The 22,468-nt window shown below is 34.1% G+C and overlaps 5 protein-coding genes and 1 non-coding gene across 6 annotated transcripts; 4 read left to right on the forward strand and 2 right to left on the reverse strand.

Moving 5' to 3' along the window:
* The first annotated feature begins 300 nt into the window (after positions 1-300).
* On the forward strand, positions 301-1,259 carry LOC106405855. The gene has a single exon (XM_013846407.3). The coding sequence runs from the start codon at positions 680-682 to the stop codon at positions 1,037-1,039; it is 360 nt and encodes a 119-aa protein (XP_013701861.2). The 5' UTR covers positions 301-679; the 3' UTR covers positions 1,040-1,259.
* Positions 1,260-2,598: 1,339 nt separating this feature from the next.
* On the forward strand, positions 2,599-5,140 carry LOC106405853 (serine-threonine kinase receptor-associated protein). Its single transcript, XM_013846405.3, has 7 exons — positions 2,599-3,032; positions 3,296-3,431; positions 3,529-3,610; positions 3,921-4,096; positions 4,174-4,311; positions 4,387-4,526; positions 4,758-5,140. The coding sequence occupies exons 1-7, from the start codon at positions 2,915-2,917 to the stop codon at positions 4,958-4,960; spliced, it is 993 nt and encodes a 330-aa protein (XP_013701859.1). The 5' UTR covers positions 2,599-2,914; the 3' UTR covers positions 4,961-5,140.
* An 87-nt stretch (positions 5,141-5,227) lies between these two features.
* Positions 5,228-6,866, forward strand: LOC106405854 (probable histone H2A variant 3). The gene is made up of 2 exons (XM_013846406.2): positions 5,228-5,488; positions 6,397-6,866. The coding sequence occupies exons 1-2, from the start codon at positions 5,378-5,380 to the stop codon at positions 6,691-6,693; spliced, it is 408 nt and encodes a 135-aa protein (XP_013701860.1). The 5' UTR covers positions 5,228-5,377; the 3' UTR covers positions 6,694-6,866.
* Positions 6,867-16,101: 9,235 nt separating this feature from the next.
* Positions 16,102-19,341, forward strand: LOC106405424 (caffeoylshikimate esterase-like). The gene is made up of 3 exons (XM_048760675.1): positions 16,102-16,633; positions 17,335-17,695; positions 17,980-19,341. Exons 1-3 carry the CDS (start codon positions 16,498-16,500, stop codon positions 18,275-18,277), a joined length of 795 nt encoding a protein of 264 aa, XP_048616632.1. The 5' UTR covers positions 16,102-16,497; the 3' UTR covers positions 18,278-19,341.
* A 288-nt stretch (positions 19,342-19,629) lies between these two features.
* Positions 19,630-19,715, reverse strand: TRNAY-GUA. The gene is given in 2 exon segments: positions 19,630-19,665; positions 19,679-19,715. It is a non-coding gene; the product is annotated as a tRNA-Tyr (tRNA).
* An 897-nt stretch (positions 19,716-20,612) lies between these two features.
* Positions 20,613-22,194, reverse strand: LOC106405660 (TIR-only protein). The gene has a single exon (XM_048760676.1). The coding sequence runs from the start codon at positions 21,669-21,671 to the stop codon at positions 21,150-21,152; it is 522 nt and encodes a 173-aa protein (XP_048616633.1). The 5' UTR covers positions 21,672-22,194; the 3' UTR covers positions 20,613-21,149.
* Positions 22,195-22,468: the final 274 nt, after the last annotated feature.

Genomic DNA, 22,468 nt, shown 5'->3' on the forward strand with positions numbered 1-22,468 from the left:
AAAGGCCCAATAAGAAGAATAACCAAATAAGAAATGTCCAAAACCGGCAAATAAACCAGGAGCCAGAACAGTTCTGAGTCCTTTGACGTCTTTGTTTGTACTCTCAAAGACTCAAACAGCTGTTTCACGTCTTAAATAAATCAAAAGTTTTTGTCTTCAAGAAAGGTGCAGATCGAAGACATGGCAAATTGACGATAAAAAAGCGTTCAACGCGTTTAGAGTGATCCATCTCAGATCACTTCGTTTTTAATCTGTCTTTTAGTATATTTTTATGTAGTCCACCCGTTTTGATTGCATTAAACCAAACGGCTCTTTCACGTTATTTAAATAATAATAAGTGTTTCTTTACAGAAAAGTGCAGATCAAGACACTGCAAATTGACGATTTAAAAAACGTTCCACGCGGTAAGACTTATCCATCCCCGAAGTCACAATCAACTACGTGCGCATCCACCCAAAATCTCCGTGGATAGCTTAATAAAAGTATATCTAACGTGCGAGATCCTCTTTCACCTCCATGTGTTAAATCGCATCGTAGCAGATCATTTAAATTAAATTTATTAAAATTATATAATTGCGAAACCCTAAAAGATCTATTTATCCATCTTCTTCTTCTTGCTTTCTTTCCTTAAATCATCTAAATCTTCACGTTACTTCCTTATCTGCATTTCAACTTAACCATGGCTTCGATTGTCTGCTGTTCCGCTCCATTTACGATCCGAGCATCTTCCGGATCCGGGTCTATGAAAAACTCGGATCCAAACCGCAAGAAAACTGTTTCTTGGTGGGCTCCTCTCTTCGGCATACCCTCCGAGCCGGATTACCTCAACATCGAAACCTCATCCTCCGTGGCTCCGGAATCGAACGGGTCGGGTCAGGATCCGGATCAAAAGCTTCGTCGTCGCGGGTGTCTCACGGAGGAGAAAGCTAGGGAGTTGAGGAAGAAAATCGCAGAAGCTTCCACGTTCCACGAAGTTATGTATCATTCAGCGATTGCGTCTCGGCTCGCTTCTGATATCTCGGGTCGGGTCAAGGAGTAAAACGGATCCGGGTCGCTATTTTTCAGATCTGGAGATCAATTTGTCGAATCGAAAATGTTTCCTCTTTTAGTTGTCGTGTTTCTGTAGGTTTCAGACCATCTTCTGTCGGTGCTTGTTTTTCATTGGAACCGTTGGATTGGCTATTGTCTTTTGTGTTGTAAAGTCTTGTTTCTAAGAACCGTTGGATCTTTAGTTAATTAATTAATTACTGTTTTCTTTATAAGGCTGATATTACATTTATGAAAGATTAATTACCGTTAATCTCTGTTTAATTTTCTTCTAACTGTAACAAAAGAGATTAATTACGGTTAATCTCTGTTTAATTTTCTTCTAACTGTAACAAACCGTTTGATCACACACACGCACAGTTCTTGTTAATTAGCTCTTTGAAAAGCCATCACTAAAAAACTATATCTAAGTGATGATCTTAGAGCATTAGTCTAAACCGTGAGTGGATCGCACGTGCAGAAGTTCAAATTAAAGTATGATAATGTAATGTATCTCTCTTTGCAATCACCAATAGTGATTAACCATGAAGTTTATGATCTAGATGTTGACATCCTTGGGTGTTCTGTTACCAGAGATTCCATGCCTCTGCGCATTCATAAGAGCATGATATTAATGGTCTCTTTTTGGAGTTTGTTGTTTCTCCACCTTGTCTCAAGATTCTTTTATCTTGACGTTATGTAGAGTAATGAAGATGCTTTGATTATTTGCAGAGAAGCTCATCTCAGGCTGTCCTGTTCTTGAAGATCTGACTGTGTATATGGATTTTGATGATGATGTACCACTTCTGCGTGTGAGATGAGATCTCAGACTCTTAAGAGGGTTTATATTAATCAATACGTCAGATTATATGTGAAGTTTGTTGCTTTTGATCTCAATCTCATCAGCCAAGTGAGTAGTAATGTCAGGAAGATCTTCGGGCCTTGGGACATTTTTAATCTGTAGAACATTTGTCAAAGGACTTTTCTTTCTTCTCTTGAATCCAATGAGTTTATTCGTGGCTCCAATACTGACTCAGTTTCAACCTTCATGTAATCTTATTTTAATTTCTGTTGGCTACTTATTACTTTATTCATCCATGTAATCACACTGCTTTATGTTTATGTACTAGTTTTTGTTATGAGAGAGAGAGATATATGTGTTGACCCTTCTTCTGTTCATGGTTCTAGTTCTAGATTAACTTGAAAATAGAATTCTGTTTCCCAATCAAAGGAATTTCGCTCATGGGCCAAGAGCATTATTTACTCTGCGTCATATGTTATCTTCATAATCAAGTCTCACATTTGGATTGCTTAAGGACATTAATGTTTTACTCTGTGTGTGTGGTCAATGCTGTGCACTGTTTTGCAAAGTCAATCGGATGTAAATTTCATTTTTAAAAGGTCAAAAACTCTTCTTTAACTAAAGCCAGATAAAAATGATTTTTTTTTTTTTTTTTTGAGAGAAGTGGACACATATGTAAATCTGAAAATATAGGGTCAATAATGTAAGACTTGCAAAAATATAGGAAGTAACTTAAAAAAAAAAAGGCAAATCATGTGTGTGTTTTCAACAATACAAGGTCGTTTACCCTCCCCCAAATCCCTAAAAACAAGTAGTTTCTCTCTTCTTCTTTTGTCTGTAAAATTGTGTGGGGAAGCAGCATTCAACTATAGCTGCAGATTTCTCTTTTCAGTTGCAGATTCGATCGAAGTCAAATAGATTCGGGATTTTTCTCCCAAAATATTTGTAGAAAAAAAAGTTTGATCTTTTTGGTTCGTGTTTGAATCGCTTGAATTAGAAAAACCCTACTATTCGATCTGAAAGGATTTGAAAGTTCTTCTTAGGTTTTGGTTTCTTCCACTGTCTGTGTGTTGGATTATATATAAAATGGATAAGAAGAAGGTCGCCGTTCCACTTGTCTGCCATGGCCATTCAAGACCTGTTGTCGATTTGTTCTACAGTCCCATCACCCCTGATGGTTTCTTCCTCATCAGTGCCAGTAAAGGTAACTTCTTAGTTGGAATAGTTTATGAGATTCCGATTGAAACCTACAACTATAAAGGTGTTTCTCTTTTGTTACAAGCACTCTGTATTACATCAATGTTTTGTCTGTTGGGTTTTATGGATTAGCCTTTTTTGTGATGTGAACTGAACAAATCCTATTCTCTGCGTTATGTGCCTATATTGTTTGTGATGTTAACATGCTTTAAATAATTTGCATTTATTTATGTATGAATCTGAGAATAATCATTGCCTTTATGCGCTTAGATTCACATCCAATGCTGAGGAATGGGGAGACTGGAGACTGGATTGGTACATTCGAAGGTCATAAAGGTGCAGTGTGGAGTTCTTGCCTCGACAACAACGCTCTACGTGCTGCTTCTGCATCTGCTGATTTTTCAGCGTACGTGTTTTGATTTGTTTTGTCTTCTTATATATATATATATATATATAGCTTCTCCTAGAACTTAATCATCTTACTGTGGTACTTTCTCGTTCAGGAAACTTTGGGATGCGTTAACGGGGGATGTGCTTCATTCTTTTGAGCACAAGCATATTGTTCGAGCCTGTGCCTTCTCAGAGGTGCGTTTCATGTTATCTACTCTCTATTTCTGTCATCTAGTGTATGCTGTTTCGAGTTTTCTCAATATACATAAGGTTTTATATCTCCGTAGTTTGGTTTGATCGGAACTATTGTGGCGGGTAGGTTTGTTATGAAACAGCTTCCATCTAGCAATTCGTTTACTTAACTTCAAGTTGAATGCTTCGACGATTTGGTTTCCTACTAGAATAGACTATGCTTAACCCTTAATGTTTGTGGATTGGTTCCTTATCGTTCATACTTATGCATTACTTTCTAATTGATTGCTAACCTTGTCTCTCTCACTACTAGGACACAAAATTGCTGATCACAGGAGGGTTTGAGAAGATACTCCGTGTTTTTGACTTGAACCGCTTGGATGCACCGCCTACAGAAGTCGACAAGTCTCCTGGATCTATCAGAACTCTCACATGGCTTCACAGTGACCAAACAATATTGACTTCTTGCACTGATATTGGTGGTGTCAGGTATGAACTATATATGAAAATAAGAAGCCACTGCTAAATACACAAGGCATGCTTTGATAAACTTTGATCTTATACAGGTTATGGGATGTTAGGAGTGGGAAGATTGTGCAGACATTGGAGACTAAGTCTCCTGTCACTAGTGCTGAAGTGAGCCAAGATGGACGATACATTACTACTGCTGATGGGTCAAGTGTTAAATTCTGGGACGCTAACCAGTAAGCTTCTCATTCCATATATACATATATTTTTAAATCACCTTTTGAAACAATCCTCTCTATCTTTGTCTCTAGTTTTGGACTAGTGAAGAGCTATGACATGCCATGCAATATCGAGTCTGCATCTCTGGAGCCAAAGTCTGGTGAGAAGTTTGTAGCTGGTGGTGAGGATATGTGGGTCAGAATGTTTGATTTCTACACCGGCGAGGAGATTGGTAAGTGACTCTCAAAGTGGTATCTGCTTAGTCTTTAGTAAGACCATAACACCAAATCAGATTGTCTTAAAAGCATGGTTCTTTAAAGGATAAAGCAAAAGCTCGTATGAGGTTTTGGATTGTGCCATCTTTGTTAAGTGACACATAGATTGATTGATTGATTAAGCAAAGTAGCTTTGATAAGGAGGATTTGGTTTCTGATTGTTCCTTTCATCTTTGTCTGCCACTCAGGATGCAACAAGGGACATCATGGTCCGGTACACTGCGTGAGGTTTTCACCAACGGGTGAGTCATATGCATCGGGATCAGAAGACGGAACCATCAGGATCTGGCAAACGACACCAAATCATAGTGTGGATGAAGTTGCTAAGAAGATTGAAGGCTTTCACATCAACAAAGAAGGAAAGACCGCAGATAAACTTTCTGATGCTTAGCAGAACTGAAAGTCTTTGTCTTGGTTCTTCTTGATTTGCTATGTTTTGTGTGTTTGTGTTTCCTGACTGACTGAATATACACACAACAAAAAAAAAAAAAAAAAAAAAATACACAAGGACCTTTCCTTATCTGTTAGTTTTCTGGGGTCTTTTTCGTTATTTATATAAAACATTGGGACTTGTTGTGCAATTTATGATATAACCTGACTTATGTTTGGGCTTGGGCCTAGGCTCTAAAGCTGTAATTAAGGTCGGCGTGTAGGGGTAAAATCGTCAGCCGGTCTACCATAAACCGTCATTCTCGATCTATCGACTCGCGAGCTTCTTCCTTCTTCGTCTCTCCCTTCCTCTTCTGGTGCGATCCATCTCCTCCTTTTCTATCTGCGCGCGGGTGTGAGTGAGACTTTTGGCGGGAAAATGTCGGGGAAAGGAGCGAAAGGATTGATAATGGGGAAACCTAGCGGTAGCGAGAAGGACAAGGACAAGAAGAAACAACCCATCACCCGTTCTGCTCGAGCTGGTCTTCAGGTAAACTCCTCGAATCTTATAAGTGGCGGATCGATTAGATTTTGATTTATCAGATATCGAATAGTGACATTAGCTGATTGATATGGACCACTTGGATCTCTTGATTTGCTATGTGTTTTTCTCACATCGCCCATAGGACTAGTCTTTGTTGTTGTACTCGAGTGTATTTCAAGGTCGTACCAACAATAAAATAAAAAAAGCTAACTTTTGTTTCGTTGACCATCTTTTGGTGTTGAAGTTTCTCATTGGTGGGTTCTAGCAATGGAGATTTGAGTTTTTGTTTTCATATAGGATTAGTCGTGGCTATGTTATTTGATGGTACTTTAAGGTCGTAACAGCAACAACAACAACGCTAATTTGATAACGTTATTTGGGTGAGGTTTACTCATTAGTGGGTTCTTCAAACTGTATAGACTCTTTCTAATGATCTTGTTCCATTGTTGTGGCTAATTGGTTCCTTTTGTGCAGTTTATGGTTGACATTGACTGCCTTGATTTGCAGTGTCTTTTGCTCTTTCAGCATATCTTTCCTCTTGTTAGCAGCGCTTAGCTCTCTTGTGTCGTTGTTGTGGTACTTGTGAGTATTTTTTTGGTGTTGAAGCTTGTGAAGTATCTCATTGATGGGTTTTAGCAGTGGGATATTTGAGTTTTTCATCTAGGACTAGTCATACTTGGGAATAGTTTAAGGTCGTAACAGCAACAAAAATGCTAATATTGATTATCAATGTGTGTTTTCTTGAACCTTCTTTTTTTTTCTGTGAGGTTTTCTCATTAGTGGGTTGAGTTCTTCAAACTCTTTGATGTTGTGGCTCAGACCTAAAGAACAATCCAAAAACCCATGCTTTCTAGTGGGTTTTTGGATCATGATCTTGTTTCCATTGTTGTTGCTAATTTGTTCCTTTTCTGCAGTTCCCTGTAGGTAGGGTGCATAGGCTGTTGAAGACTAGGTCCACTGCTCACGGAAGGGTTGGAGCAACTGCAGCTGTCTACACAGCAGCCATATTGGAGTATCTGACCGCAGAAGTTTTGGAGCTTGCTGGGAACGCGAGCAAGGACCTGAAGGTGAAACGTATCTCCCCCAGGCACTTGCAGCTTGCGATTCGTGGAGATGAAGAGCTAGATACTCTCATCAAAGGAACTATAGCTGGTGGTGGTGTCATCCCTCACATCCACAAGTCTCTAATCAACAAATCCGCCAAGGAATAGTTTCTTACCACTCTTTGTTTCTCTGTTTCTTAAGTATTTCGAGAGAGAGTCTGTGTTTCATAAAGAAGACGCTAGAGTGCTCTTTTGTAGGAGTCGTTTGTTATTGTTCCATCAGCGTACTGTGTTAGAGACGCTTGTTGATTTATCTATCTTTATGCATATGTATTCGATGATTGTCTAAACCCCATTTCTGACTTACCTTCTGGTTTGCTCTTACCAAAGTTGCATTTGCATATCATCGTTGTTGAAGCTTGAAAAAGCAAATCTGTGGTTTGAGAGAGTGGAAACTAAGTTAAGAGGATGTGAGTACTTACTGAACTGGTAAGTTTAGAAGCCAGAACACTGAACTGGTGAGTTTAGAAGCCAGAACTTGTGCGGATTTCAAAGGAAAAACAAGAGCATCCTCAGCACCAGGAAGATCTCCCATGGACTTTAACAGACTTGATGTGACTTGTGGTGAAAGGATAATTGATAAGCTAGCAGTGCCTCTGGCATTTGTTCAGAAGAGGTTGAGATCGAAGAGGGAACAGAAGAGTGGCTAAAGAGTGATGAAGAGGAGAAGGAAAGACTCCCTTTGTGAGAAAGGGTTAGAGTCAGAGCATTATGAAATAAGAGAATACGTTGTCGTTTTTATTATTCACATTTACTACTTAAGTCTGAGCCTTGTAAACATTTACGGTTATCAAAATTGATCACAACAATATCTTATCTTCTTATCCTTTCTTCTAAACTCTCTCCCCTTTCTAGTTACAATCGGATAATCCCACATCTGGGTTTATCAATAATCTCATCCGATAACTTGCTTATCTCACTGAGTGCTTCATCCCAAGCTTTTAATCGTAGAGGAGCCTGAAATGTTATATAATCCACGAAAAGGTCATTAGATATAAGGTAACTTCTTAATCCTAATATGCAAATTTTATTTGGTTATAGAGTGAGACTAATGGATTACCTTGTGGAGCATGATGACATCAGTGGTTCCATGCACGCCGGTACATCGATTGGGATATTTCTGTTCGCAACAAAGGACGGACCGACAGTCTAATCTATGGGGGTAGGTAGGCATACGAGCGAACCAAACCAGGGGTATGTGAAAAAGTGACTTATCCGACATGGACCAGGTCGGGTCGGATCCTCGCACCAACTTTCCGCACTAACTCTACTGACCCCACCAACCCCTATCGACCCCACTCCAGCACAGTTGGTGAGCTGAATAAACCAATCATATATCTCTCTAGTTTAAATAAATAACTAGGATACTACCCGATATTTTTCATTTTATATGTGTATATTTTTGGTTTCTAGTTTTCGTTTGCTCTGCTTTTTAGGTTTAGTGATTTCAAAAGTTGTTTTCTTCGATCTACTCGTGGATTTTGTGATTATGTATACTATCTAATAAGTAAGTTCGCTTCTTAGATTCTTCGTATCTTTATTGCTCGTCTTTTATGAGATATTTTTTTTTGTTTTCCAAGAAGGGAAAAAGAGCAGTTGATGCTAGTGACAGTAGTATTAGCAGCGACGAGGAAGATGAGAAACCTGTTGTTCTAACAATGGTAGACGTAGCCAAGTTGTTCTGGATAAGGATATTGATGAAAGCACATGCTTAGTTATTTTGGGAGACCATGGTAGTGATTCAAAGGAAGAGAAAGGAAATTTCTAGTGCTCCAAAGCTCAGATGTGACCATGGAAGAGATCATGGGTGGTGTTCAAGTGATTACAAAGAAAGGATGGATGACTAACTTCTTTGCTCAATGGAGATTGTAGCCTTTTAATTCCTCGACGACCTATAACAAATATGACAAGTAGGTCGAGGCATTTTATACAGGACCCAAAAACCCGAATCGGAACCGACCAAAAATACACGACCCGGAACCGAACCAAAAATTTATAAGTATCTTTTGGGTCTAAATTTCTTTTACCCGAAATAACCGGAACCGAAAGGAACCGACCCGAATAGACCCGGATCCGAAAAGACCCGACCCGAACAGACCCGACCCGAACAGACCCGATCCGATAAGAACCGATTTGGACCCGACTTAAAAACGAGTTATTCTTGGGTTCACCCCCTAGGGTGGACCTCTAGATTCACCAACCAATAGGATTTCATTATTTCAAATTCGATATCTTTTAAAAAATGAAACAAAATATTGTCAAGTTATATTATGTTTTTAAAAAAAAAAAGTAAAAAAAAAGAGTAGTTACGGAAAAATAATTTAAAAAAATATATATTTAACGTCATCAGCAAAACACTAAACCCTAAATCCTAATCCCTAAACCCTAAATCCTAAACCCTAAACCCTTGGGTAAACCCTAAACCCTTGGGTAAACCGAAAACCCTTGAATAAATCCTAAACTCTAAATAAAAAAACACTAAGATCCTAAACCCTAAACCCTAAATCCTAAATCTTAAACCCTAAACCCTAAACCCTTGAGTGTTTTAGTGTTTAGTGATTTTGATTTAGAGTTTAGGATTTATCCTATAATTTAGAGTTTACCCAAGGGTTTAGGGTTTAAGATTTAGGGTTTAGAGATTAGAATTTAATGTTTTGCTGACGACGTTAAAAATATTTTTTTGTAATTACTACTGTTTTTTTATTTATTTATTTTTACCTTTTAATTTCAAAAACATAATATAATTTGACAATATTTTGTTTCCTTTTTTAAAACATATCGAATATGAAATTACACAATCATATTGGTCGGTGAACCTAGAGGTTCACCCTAGGGGGTGAACCCAAGAATAAGTCCTTAAAAACATGTATATCTAAAACTATGATTTTTTGTGTTCTATTTTATATATATTATTTTATGATGTAGTTGAAATCTACGTTACATGGAAACGGAAACGGGTACACGGAAGCGGGTACGCGGAAGCAAAAGCGTATGGAAGCACAGAAACGAGGTTTTTTGAAAAATTAGGAAGCGAGTACGTATTGGAAGCGTATATCCATATGTATATATATATATATATGTGTATATATATATATTAAAATATAAGTTTAAAAAAAAAATTAGGACTAAAAATTATATGTTATAAATTTAAATAAATTATTTATTCATTTGTAATAATTTTGTAATGATTTCATATTAAAACTGTGAAAATAAACATAAATTAAGTTTAAAAAAAATTATTATATTAATTATTGTTAATGCTTCATAAATAATTGACACAATATATTTGAATATTTGAATATATGATATATGTTTAATAAAAACCTCAATACATAAAGATAATTTATAGTATTAATTTTAATATTTATATATTTATATCCTCTCTATTCATTACTATTAAAATTTTGATTTTACAGAAATTAATAACTACGATTATATTTTTATTGATATTCAACCTTGTATTTTTTTTAAAGAACGGAAGCGTGATTCCAAAACGGAATCATAAGCTTCCAACGTGTTTTTAAAAAGAATATTTTGGAAGCGTTTTGGAAGCGAGATTCCGTAAGCTTCCACAATGTTCCGATTCCGATTCTGGTTCCGAAGCGGGAAGCGGACGTCCGATGAAGCTTCCGTGCAACGTAGGTTGAAATATCTTTTGTTAACAACATTTGTTATTATTTCGTAAATTTTTTTAAGTAATATGAAGCTTTAAAATGTATTAGAATTTAAAAATGTTTTATTTTAATTATTAATAGTTTCATTTAAGTTATTTTGTAAAATTTTAGATATATATGACAAATATCGACTAAATTTGATGGTGTTGGATATGCTATGTCCTTTTTAGATCCTAAATACCCGAACATGACCCGGACCCGATATGAGCCCGAAAAATTACGGATATTTTATGGTTATTTTAATTATAAACCTGAACCGACCCGGACCCGAGAAAAACCGACCCGAACCCGATCTGAAAATTTCTAAGTACCTATTAGGTTTAAATATTTAGGACCCAAAAGATCCGGACCCGAAAAGAACCAGCCTGAACCCGATCCAAAGATCCCAAGGCCCAGGGCTGATGAGAAGTTTGTATATATTTGTTTAATACAAAAATAATTAAATATTTTATTGACAGTTTGATGTAAGCACAATTTTTTTTATATTAGAACTATCTCATGGCGGATTGAGCGCATCATCTGGAATTTCAAAAATAGTATGGCCGATCGAAGATGGTTCAGGCTGTTTCTTGCGGACGGCCTCTCCTGACAAATTCTGGCTGCTCTTGTTGTTGGTTTTGTGGTTTTTCATGATTACTGTCTTCTCTTAAATTCTTGAAGTTCTTTTTCGCAAGTTCTTGTGTTGCTGTACCTGCAAGAATCACACTATTTCAGAAAAAAATGGCATTATAAATCAAAGAGAGAAAAAATTAAAAGATAAGTGTCAATTGTACACAGTGTCTACTGAATTGTATTCATTTCATTGTCATATTAAAAACACATCCCCTAAATAAGAGAACATGGAAAGAAGCAAGATTTATCAGAGAATGACACTTATTCAAACACTAATTTGACATGTACTCAAACTGGGAGACAAATTTAAATTTAAATAGACCAATAGTTACTTCAAGTTAAACACAAGTTCTGAAACAGACGAAACATAACATGCACACAAACAACACCGAGCATTAGTTTTCCCGAATCCATAAGATGCCAAGTAACAAAACTTTCTGTAGCTACCAGAGAAACTTAGCATATGACAAAACAAAACAGGAGCAAACTCAAACGCATCAAAAGCATCCAGGACAGAACCTGCACATAAAGTTCAGAGCTAAGCATTGAGGAGTTGTCTAAGGAAAAGAAGTGCCTCAAATTGTTCAAAACTGGAATAAGCTTCATCACTAATTTCATCTGAGTTTATGTCGAATATGAAATAATTGAGTAGCCCATAAAAAGAAAGAGTCAGAACACAAACTTTAGCCACGAGAGGATGAAAAGACATAAGTGAAGGTGAAGAAGAAGTCTTAGCAGCAGCAGCAGCAAGTGGGAGCGTTCTCTGCATTGGGAACAACATAACTGATTCAGAAATTTCCAAATTGCTCCACGAGTCTTTCGTAACTTCTCTATAACAGCTTCTCTGTCAAGAATTCATGGTAAATCTTGGTAACATTGGGATTTGGGAATAGCTCTGGTGAGATCTACAGAGATCCAACGGAAAATAATAACGGGAAGGTCTCGTTCTGCGTCCTGCTCGCTCCGCATCGCAGAGCTTGATAACATTGTGAATGGCTTTTGGGATTTTTAAATTATAATTAATCAGAACTGGTCGCTTACAAAATCAACCCAAAATATAATCAACATGGATGTGATGGTGGTGGTAAATGGACGGTTGTGATTGAGGGATTATGTATGGTGGTCGGAGATCATGATGATGGAACAGAGGAAGATGACGACGGTCATGGATAATTAAAGTTGGATGGATTTCAATATTAATCACAAACTAGACCTGGATTATGAATTTTCGGTTTTTGATTATTTAATTTATTAAATGATCTATTTGTAATATTTAATTTATTAAATGATCACTAAATAAATATTTTTTTGCATCTTAAACTATCTATTTTTTGACGAATGTGCGATATCATATAAAAAATTAAGTATATAGAGTTAATTAGAAAAATTGTAAAAACATAATTTTTTCTTTCGTGCGCGATATCATATAAACAATAACCCGCCCAATTAACAGAAATCATGATTTCTTTCATGCATGATTTTTTTTATTTGAATCATTTCGTAAAAAATATATGAAATTGTTCATATTTTAATTAGAATATTTTTAAATATCTTTACCTTTTTATTTGAAATGCAACTCAATATTTTTTAAACAACAAATGAGTTATATTATGCTAAAATTTTGTTTAAATTTATACTACCAATAGGAGCAAATACCATATAATTTTTAAAAAAACATATCCATTCTTAAATATTTTTTGAATAAATAATAATTTTTAAATTTAATAATACTCGAACGATTATGTGGGTTAAAATCTAGTTTTATTGATGCATGTTATATATTAGTGCTGCAAGTTTTAGATAACATTTTAATGATGCACGTTTTAAAAATCTCCATTATTAAAATTATGCACGTAAAGATAACTTAGGAGTTTTTTTTGTTGATTAAATGACATTAAGTCCAAATTCATTTAAAGATATTTCATTAATGTAACTGAAAAAGACAATCAATAAAATAGGTAGTTTAAATTCATTTAAGGATATTTCATTAATGTAACTAAAAAGATAAGAAATAAAATAGGTAATTTAAATTCATTTAAGGATATTTCATTAATGTAACTGAAAAAGACAAACAAAAAATAGGAAGTTTAATTAATAAAGTAAGTGTATTTTCAAATGGATACTTCTCTTTTAATAATATAGGTAGATGAGATGACCTAGATTAGAGTTGGTTTAATTTAAGTATGTTGGTTACCATATCCCCTATATATTAATTGGGAAGCATTTGAAAAATTAGAACTTTAATTTTGTATTAATTAAAAAAACTCCAAATCCTAGGTGGCACTCTAAATGCCTTCTAAATTTCATTTCAAAGAATTCTAAAGCATCTAATATAAAGTATAGTTTAATCTAATGGTGTCACATTATTCCATAATTATATAACACTAGAAAACATTATATTAACCTAAAATATAAGAAGTGTGTATTCTTTCCTTAAATAAAAGCTACGGAATTACCTAATATGATTTACATATATATGATATTTAATTATTATGAATAATAAAGATTTGATAACAATTTTTGCATCCTTCTTCATTTTTATTTAAATTTATATTATTAAAAATAATTAAATAATCACATTACCCATATAATAAAAAAATTAGATTTTTTCTTATAAGTTATATTTTTCTATTTTTAAAATGACTTTAAATTACAAAAATGAGGAAACCTTATATGTTATATATTTTTTTTAAACGACTTTAAAATACAAAAATGAGGACACCTTATATGTTATATTTTTTTTATATATTAGAATTTTCTTATATGTTATATTTTGAATTTTTTTAAAACGACTTTAAATTACAAAAATGTAAGTTTTCCTTAAGTATACGACTAAAAACATTAAAATGACATATATACATTCGACGGTTGATTTGAAAGCTTCAAAACCATATGGAAGATAAATGTCAAAATAATTTAACTGTGGAAACAATACTGTTCACTTTTTTCAAGAATTTGTCGAGGGAAAAAATAAGGTTTTTATGTCATAATTTGTTTAATGTCCACTAGAGAACATTATATTAATCTAAAATATAAGAAGTGTGTATTCTTTCTTTAAATAAAAGCTACGGAATTACCTAATATGATTTACATATATATGACAATTAATGATTATGAATAATAAAGATTTGATAACAATTTTTGCATCCTTCTTCATTTTTGTTTAATTTTATATTATTAAAAAAAAAACAGTCACATTAACCATATAATAAAAAAAAATTAGATTTTTTCTTATATGTTATATTTTAAATTTTTTTAAAATGACTTTAAATTACAAAAATGAGGAAACTTAATAAGTTATATTTTTTTTAAAACGACTTTAAAAAACAAAAATGAGGACACCTTATATGTTATATTTTTTCTTATATGTTATATTTTGAATTTTTTAAAACGACTTTAAATTATAAAAATATAAGTTTTCCTTAAGTATACGACTAAAAACATTAAAATGACATGTATCTGTTTGATGGTTGATTTGAAAGCTTTCAAAACCATATGTAAGATAAAAATGAAAATAATTCAACTGTGAAAACAATACTGTTCACTTTTTCAAGAATTTGTTCGAGAGAAAAAATAAGATTTTTATGTCATAATTTGTTTAATGTCCGTTAGAGAACATTATATTAACCTAAAATATAAGAAGTGTGTATTCTTTCCCTAAATAAAAGCTATGAAATTACCTAATATGATTTACATATATATGGCAATTAATGATTATGAATAATAAAGATTTGATAACAATTTTTGCATCCTTCTTCATTTTGTTTAATTTTATATTATTAAAAGAATAAACAATCATACTAACCATATAATAAAAAAATTAGATTTTTTCTTATATGTTATATTTGGAATTTTTTAAAATGACATTAAATTACAAAAATGAGGAAACCTTATATGTTATATTTTTTTTTTAAAACGACTTTAAAATACAAAATTGAGGACACCTTATATGTTATATTTTTCTTATATGTTATATTTTGAATTTTTTAAAACGACTTTAAATTACAAAAATGTAAGTTTTCCTTAAGTATACGACTAAAAACATTAAAATGACATGTATCAGTTCGATGGTTGATTTGAAAGCTTTCAAAACCATATGGAAGATAAAAGTCAAAAGAATTCAACTGTGAAAGCAAGACTGTTCACTTTTTCAAGAATGTGTTGGAGGGGAAAAATAAGGTTTTTATGTCATAATTTGGTTAATGTCCAATCCGATCAACCCATGATGTATTAATTATAATTTTATTCCATCATTTTTAATAAAAATTGATTTGATCCATAGGAAAGAAATGATATAATAACAACAAAAAATATTGTATATATATATAAATAAAATTATCAAATATATAAAAAAATTATCGATAATATATAGAAATAAACTCACCCTGCGCAAGGCGCATGTCTTATCCTAGTAAATTTGTATATGAAACATGTTTTGATATTAAGTCACGACATTGTTTAATAAGTCCAAATTTAAAACATGCCATAGTAATTTCAAATAGGATTCTATTTTAATAGAGTAAATAGTTTATTCATATAACCCATTTAATCCTTGAACAGTCGCGAGGAAAGCTTTTGTTGCATTTGACCACACGTTCTAGTTGAAATTTTAAATTTGCATATTAAATATGTGACGAAAATTATTTGCCATCATTTCATCTTTCCTAGAACAATATTTTTCTTAGTTTAAGATTTTAAACTTTTCATTCAAGTTTATATCGATATGCTTCAAAGAAGTATATATTAATATGAAATAAAATTAGATCAACCTTTTAATTCATCTCTCACTGTCTTGAGACTTTTATCACTTATACTTTTATGTACGTCCATACTTTTTATTGTTTTCTACCACTGTTTAACTACTAAAAATGAAGGGAATGAAACCCACCGACTTTTGAAATATATTAATTATCGTTTAATCACGTTTAATTAATATTCCATATATATAAACTCATTTGTCTCCTCTTCTCTTCGGGCATCAACCAAATTTCCGAAAAACAATCCAAAACGATGTCGTCTGAGGCGGAGACAGAGGCAGACTCAGGAGTAAATATGTGTGGGGTCAAAAAGAATTAACGATGACACTGCTGGGTTTTGAACCTGGGTTTTGAAAGGGCCGGTCACTATATTTTACCAACTCTGGTACTGAATTTTTAACAATTTCTTATACGAAAACAACTTATTATCATATTTCTTTGGTGTCAAGTGACCACACTAGCTATAATGTGGGTCCGCCCCTGGACGGAGATCCCAGTGAATTCATCTCCGACACAGAACTTCTGGGAAACATGCCGGAGGAAGAGTACTACACTTCGCAAGTTGTACGTAACAGAAAATCCTACTTCGAAACACCCAAGGAGAAGCTCTTCACTCAGAGTTTTCTTCCCTTAGAAGGTGAAATCAAAGGCACTGTGTACTGTACAGGGGCGGACGAACATGTACGTCTACGGTATCACGTGCCCCCTACTAATTTTTGTTTTTTCTTGTATAATCTATGTAAATTTTACTGAAATGTTCTTATTTGAGTGAATAATTATGAGAAGTGCCCCCGGTTAAACAAAGTTTTGGTTGTTTTTAGTAGTGTGCCTCCGATTGAAATTGTTTCTGGATCCGCCCCTGGGTGTACATGTATCACGGCTACGGTTCCAACACGAGCTGGATGTTTCAGAAGATCTGCATGAGCTTCTCCACTTGGGGTTACGCCGTTTTCGCCGCCAATCTTCTCGGTCACGGCCGCTCCAACGGAATCCGCTGCTACATGGGTTTGTTTCTTTCATTTTCTGTTTTTGTAACGTTATGCAAAATTGGGTCTTGGGTTTTGGTTCGGTTTTGATATGCTCTGGTTCCCTATATAGGAATATTAGGATAGTTATGAAATTCAGTCCAGTTTCAATTCAATTATATTCGTTTGTGGGTGGTTTAAGATAACAAACTTAAAATCAACTAATATTTGAGAAAAAAATTGAATCAAATTAGGTATAAGTTCGGTTCTAGCTTTCAAATAATTTTGGATACTATTTGTAAAAATGTTAGATAATTCTTTTTTTTTTATTGAATATCTCCAGTTACACATAAAATAACAAAAAAAATTAAATAATTTTAAATATTCTGAACAAAAATATTAAGATAATTTTATTCTTTTGGATAATTTAGATAATATTTTCTGGTAATTCGGCTCTCTAGGATAGATCGCTTTATAAATAATAGTAATTTAGAGTGTTTATTAATTTAAATTTAAATATAATTAAATTTTTAGGTATATAAACTATATTTTAGATATAAGAACCATTGGGATATTTGTAAACATCAGTTAAACTGTTACAATTTTTCGGGTTGATTTTTGGTTTTTTGTTTAAACGCCCAAGGCTAGTCAAAACAGAGAGATTACTTGAGATTCATGTCTCGCTGCAAATTAGGGTTTTAGGAGGAAGAACTGAATATCTTTTTTTGTTTGCTTCCTCAGGTGATATGAAGAAAGTTGCAGCAACATCGTTGTCTTTCTTTAAGCATGTTCGTTGCAGTGATCCGTATATACATCTCCCTGCTTTTCTCTTTGGTGAGTCCATGGGGGTCTTGCTAAACTTCTCATGTACTTTCAGTCTGAGCCTGATACTTGGCTCCTCTATTTGTTATCCCGGTTTGATATTCTCGGCTCCTCTATTTGTTATCCCGGAGGATATGAAACCGAGCAAGCCTCACCTTTTTGCATACGGTCTCCTCTTTGGCTTGGCTGATACTTGGACTGCAATGCCGGATAATAAAATGGTTGGCAAGGCAATCCATTACACAGAAAGGCTCAAAATCATTGCATCTAACCCGCAAAGGTAACAAAACAAAATTTGGTTTAGTCAACCAAGCCAATTGTGGAAAGTCTAATAAAACATTCGAATTAGCCTCCAAATTTTAAAGAGCTAATATGCATAGTTTTATGGCCTAACAATTTAATTTTATTAATGTTACTTTAAAATTGTTTCTGGCCCCTTCAATTTATGGGACGACCATGTTAATAATATAATCAGGGTATCATATGGTCTCTCTTACAAGTTGGAAATCAGTGCTCTTTAAACCAATACTTTGAGGAAAAAGTCTGGATGTTGTTGCTTTACAGATACACCGGGAAGCCTAGAGTGAGAACAATGAGGGAGATACTAAGGAAGACCCAATACGTGCAAGAGAATTTTGGGAGAGTGATTATTCCGCTAATGACGGTGCACGGGACATATGATGGAGTAACATGCCCTTCATCGTCAACGCTACTATACGAAAAGGCATCGAGCGCTGATAAAACATTGAAGCTTTATGATGGGATGTACCATTCCCTGATTCAAGGAGAGCCTGACGAGAATGCTGCGATCGTGTTTAAGGATATGAGAGAGTGGATCGATGAAAAGGTAAAGAGATATTGATCTAAGTAAACCCGCTTGAAACCTACATTTGTGAAGAGAAGTGTACATTGATATCATGATCTATGCTTATGTTTGTTTGTATTTCGTCCAAGAACATGACTTTGTGAACACATTGGCTAACTACAGATGTATTATCATTAAAAAATGTCTTTGGTCACAACAAGTAAAAAGCTACAAACCTTGTAACTGAACGCCCCAAAGACAGTGATGAAACTAATACATGTGTAAAGGATCAGTTTTGGCATTTCCTTTGGAGTTTTGCCGTTTGAGTCATGATGAGATGACGAAAAAGCCTTTGGACCGTTTTCCATCATCGCTCATCAACAGCATAGCTCTCATAAACTTCTATGCAGCCAAGAAAAAGCCGGGACGCCAAGTCGACTCTCAAAGCGTATTGTGGAATCTAAAAAGCATCTATACAAAGAAAGATTGATGACCAATGCGATAATATTTTACAAATCTGAATCCCGTTGATCAAAATGATAATGTTTAAAAAATTGGAATGTTATCTGATTAGTTCTCTACATACAAAGTTTCATTTAGTATAATCAGTTCAGATTTTTAAAATTTTATTTGAACCAATCAAACTGTTCTCTAAGTATATTACAACAATAAGAGTGCGAAATTACCGTTTTTCTACATTACAAGGATTTAAAAAAAAAGTGTCGCCAGGGACCATAGATATATAGTGAGACCTAAAATGATGATAAATGTTATTTAAAGAATCAAGTGGTCTTCAAAACCTAACATAAGAACACATAGAGAGACATCTAAAACAGGACAAGTTTCTAAAAGGAGAAACAATGGTTAGCTTGGAAACCACTCTTGCTCTTCATCTGCCGGTCATCGATTTCGCAAGTCCAAACCTAAAACCAAGAACTATTGAATGGGACTCGGTGAGAGGCGATGTTCGAAGAGCTCTAGAAGAGTATGGATGCTTTGAGGCCTCATTCTATAACTTCCCAGTCAAACATCGAAAGGATGTTTCTAAGGAGGTTTTCCAGCTACTTTTAGAGACCAAACAGAGAGTTGTGTCAAAGAGAAAATAGAGAGGATGTGTGTGTCAGATTCCAACGTTACTTCTGTTGGAAGTCATGGGCGTTGACTTTCCAGACAAAAATGAAGATAAAGTCAACGAGTTTACTCATAAGCTTTGGCCCCAAGGAAAGAAAGTTTCATGTAGTTCTGAATGGTCGGGTTCTTATCAGTGATGAGGATGGGAACGAACACAAGATTCTCTGCTGGGTTGTTTTCTTTATTTTGATAGATATTACACCGTCTATGCCGCTTTCAAAGGAGAGCAACACACCGTTTCTCAAACCATAACGTCTTTTGAAAATAAAAAAAATAAATCCGACCTGCCGGAATCGAACCAGCGACCTAAAGATTTGCTGTCACAGACTACAGTCTTCCGCTCTACCAACTGAGCTAAGGTCGGTTGTTAAATTTCTAGTTCACCTATTTGTACATATCTACGTTCGGTATTGATTACCGTTTACTAATTAAGTTTATGAAGACTCATTGATTACCAACCATGTTTGATTAATGATTTTATATATAAAAATAAAATTACTTATGCGTTGTCCTCCAGTTAAATATAGTGTTTTAAGAACTGAACATTTTATGGGCATAATATCATCATTCAAAAGTAAAGGGAGAAGAAATTTCTATTACTTTCAGGTTTGATAAGTGAGTATTTTTGTGACGTAGATAAAAGCCTAAATTAATTCTTTTAATTTTTTGCATATACCACAAATCATGATGTTATAATTCACCACTTTTCGAAGAACGCAACATCTTTGTTGCATCCAAGATCATTATCCATGTTAGTGTGAGCCACACGTGACTCCACACTCGTCTAGGTTCGGCTATGATACCATTTGTAAGACCTAACCGCATGTGCCTAATTGGCCTTCCACACATGTTTCCTCGCCCGAGCCTCATTCAGTGTGACAAATGATGTATTAATTTTTTAAAGCTCCAAAGGATGTTATTTTTAACGTCTACAACAAACATTCACACTGGTTTTTATTTCTTTTAGTACCTACTGTAGATAGGTTTTCAAAAAACGTACGTATAAAAAAGTGAAAAGATGGTATTTGTAAGTCTATAACAAACATTTTCGGTAGTATAAGACCATCAGTATCGCTAAAAACTGTTCATGGTTTTGTAGGCAAATTTTTTATTTTTTGTTTGAAAAAAAATTTTAAAAAGCGAACCAATCGTGGGCCGCACGTTTCGGTGGGGCCCGCAAACAGTGCAAAAAATCTTCCACAATCGTTTTTTAATTCATGACTTTTGAGATCGGTTTTTACAAGAAAAGGGAGATCCATCACCTAAGAAATCCACTAAAGACTCCCGTTAATTATGTCCTAAAGAGATAATGTTTTTATATTTATTGAGCTTACAAAAGCATAGCAATTACGTACTAGACCCTTAAAACAAAAAGAAAAAGAAAAAAGCAATTACGTACATGGAACACACACAAAAGAATTACAAAGAATAATGGAGATTATAAATCCTCATAAAAAAAATTGATGTCTCTTCTATATATCAACTATCGATTTCTTAGGATATACTGTATATATATGCACGAATGAAATCAATTAAATTTATCAATCATGGGAAACTAAAAAAAAAAATATATGCTTGAGTGAAGCGTTTGATTTGGAGTTAATTAAAGTTCCGCCAACGCCTAAACATCTTCATCTTTAGCCTCTAACTCCACCAACCTCTCAACGATAACATCCGACGCAATTGTAACAACCTCCGATAAATTCCTATAATGTGCCAAAAAGAAGAAGAATAAAATGTGAGTTTAATCAGAAGTTTTTATATAACATTCGTTTATATAAAAATGTTATCTCAAAAATTACCCTTTACAGGAATCGAACGCAAGCCCAACGGTATCTTTAGCTTCTTGAAGAGCCCATCTAAACCGTTGTATTTCATTATCAGAACATGTCACCTTTTCGATCATAACATCGAGTTGTGAAGGGTTGATGTCGAAAAATATCGGTATGACCCTTTTCTTGGACTCCATTATAAGAGCAAGCTCGTGCAAACAGAAATAAGAATCGCAGTAGTTTGGAGAAAACACGGTTACGGCGACTTTAGAAGTGAGAATGGCGCGGTTTATATGATCAAAAAGCTTATCTCCAGGCTTCATGTTCTTGCTATCCAAGAATGGACGTAAGTTACGGGCATTGAGATTGTCGTAAAGCAATGTTGCGATGTTTCTCTTTGTGTCGGATCCTCTGTGGTTGATGAACACATCATGCAAAGCTTTTGGTTTGGTTGATGATGAAGAAGGGAGAAGATCGAGGAATGATGTGTTGTTTAGTTGAATGGACGATTTAGATTTCTTCATGAAGTCAAAAACCCTAGAGATCATGATTTTTTATGTGTAATGAAATAAGACAAGATCGTTGGGATGATGAATAGGAGTTTTGTAGTGTGTGTTGGTAGATGTAGTTATGTATTTATAAATATGAGGTTGGAAGTATAACTGTCGTGATATAATGGGCTTGAATACGAGAAGACAAGAAGAGAAGTGGTGGATTTTGAACAGCACAAGAGGAATGTTTACTAGACGTTGTCCGCGTCAGGAAATTGTTTTGACTAGTATACTATAAATCAGTTTTGACAGGAAATATATCATAAAATATGTATAATTTATAATTTCCCATGAGCGAATATATATCATCATCATCAGTGTACAAAAATTATGTTACATGACCCGTTTTTCTCAATAAGACTTTGCCATATAAAGTTTAAATAGTTAGAGTTGTAGTTAAGTAAACTTCTTATCTCTTGAATCTTGATAAAAAAAATCTTATTTATTTTTCAAATTAAACCTTTAATTAATCAATTAATTATTAGGTTCTAAATAAGTAATTAGAAAATTTTAAATAATTGTTTTGGGGTAAAATGGTAAATTTTATACCAATTTTTTTTTTTAATTTTGACAGAAAATAAAAGAGAATACTAATAACAAAATGCAAAAAAAAAAAAAAAAAAAACTTTATTGAAACAAAACTACGCACCACTAACAAAGGATAAGACTGAAGGGAAATACAAGATATGAAGCTAAGTGGTTCAACAACGAAATGATTATGAATGTACAAACTCTAGGAACTAGATGAGAAGATCAGGCGATTGCTTGCCGTAAGCTACCGAGATATGGGCATC

The sequence above is a fragment of the Brassica napus genome, chromosome C6, assembly GCF_020379485.1.
Source record: "Brassica napus cultivar Da-Ae chromosome C6, Da-Ae, whole genome shotgun sequence".
Lineage (NCBI taxonomy): Eukaryota > Viridiplantae > Streptophyta > Magnoliopsida > Brassicales > Brassicaceae > Brassica > Brassica napus.

Bases quoted from the DNA above. Each gene is read 5' to 3' on its own strand.
- LOC106405853 (XM_013846405.3), top strand. From the start codon at position 2,915: ATGGATAAGAAGAAGGTCGCCGTTCCACTTGTCTGCCATGGCCATTCA. The intron at 3,432-3,528 runs GTACGTGTTTTG...TTTCTCGTTCAG, and splicing joins GCATCTGCTGATTTTTCAGC to GAAACTTTGGGATGCGTTAA. The intron at 3,611-3,920 runs GTGCGTTTCATG...TCTCACTACTAG, and splicing joins GAGCCTGTGCCTTCTCAGAG to GACACAAAATTGCTGATCAC.
- LOC106405855 (XM_013846407.3), top strand. From the start codon at position 680: ATGGCTTCGATTGTCTGCTGTTCCGCTCCATTTACGATCCGAGCATCT.
- LOC106405660 (XM_048760676.1), bottom strand. From the start codon at position 21,671: ATGATCTCTAGGGTTTTTGACTTCATGAAGAAATCTAAATCGTCCATT.
- LOC106405854 (XM_013846406.2), top strand. From the start codon at position 5,378: ATGTCGGGGAAAGGAGCGAAAGGATTGATAATGGGGAAACCTAGCGGT. The intron at 5,489-6,396 runs GTAAACTCCTCG...CCTTTTCTGCAG, and splicing joins CTGCTCGAGCTGGTCTTCAG to TTCCCTGTAGGTAGGGTGCA.
- LOC106405424 (XM_048760675.1), top strand. From the start codon at position 16,498: ATGTATCACGGCTACGGTTCCAACACGAGCTGGATGTTTCAGAAGATC. The intron at 16,634-17,334 runs GTTTGTTTCTTT...TTGCTTCCTCAG, and splicing joins CGGAATCCGCTGCTACATGG to GTGATATGAAGAAAGTTGCA. The intron at 17,696-17,979 runs GTAACAAAACAA...GTTGCTTTACAG, and splicing joins ATTGCATCTAACCCGCAAAG to ATACACCGGGAAGCCTAGAG.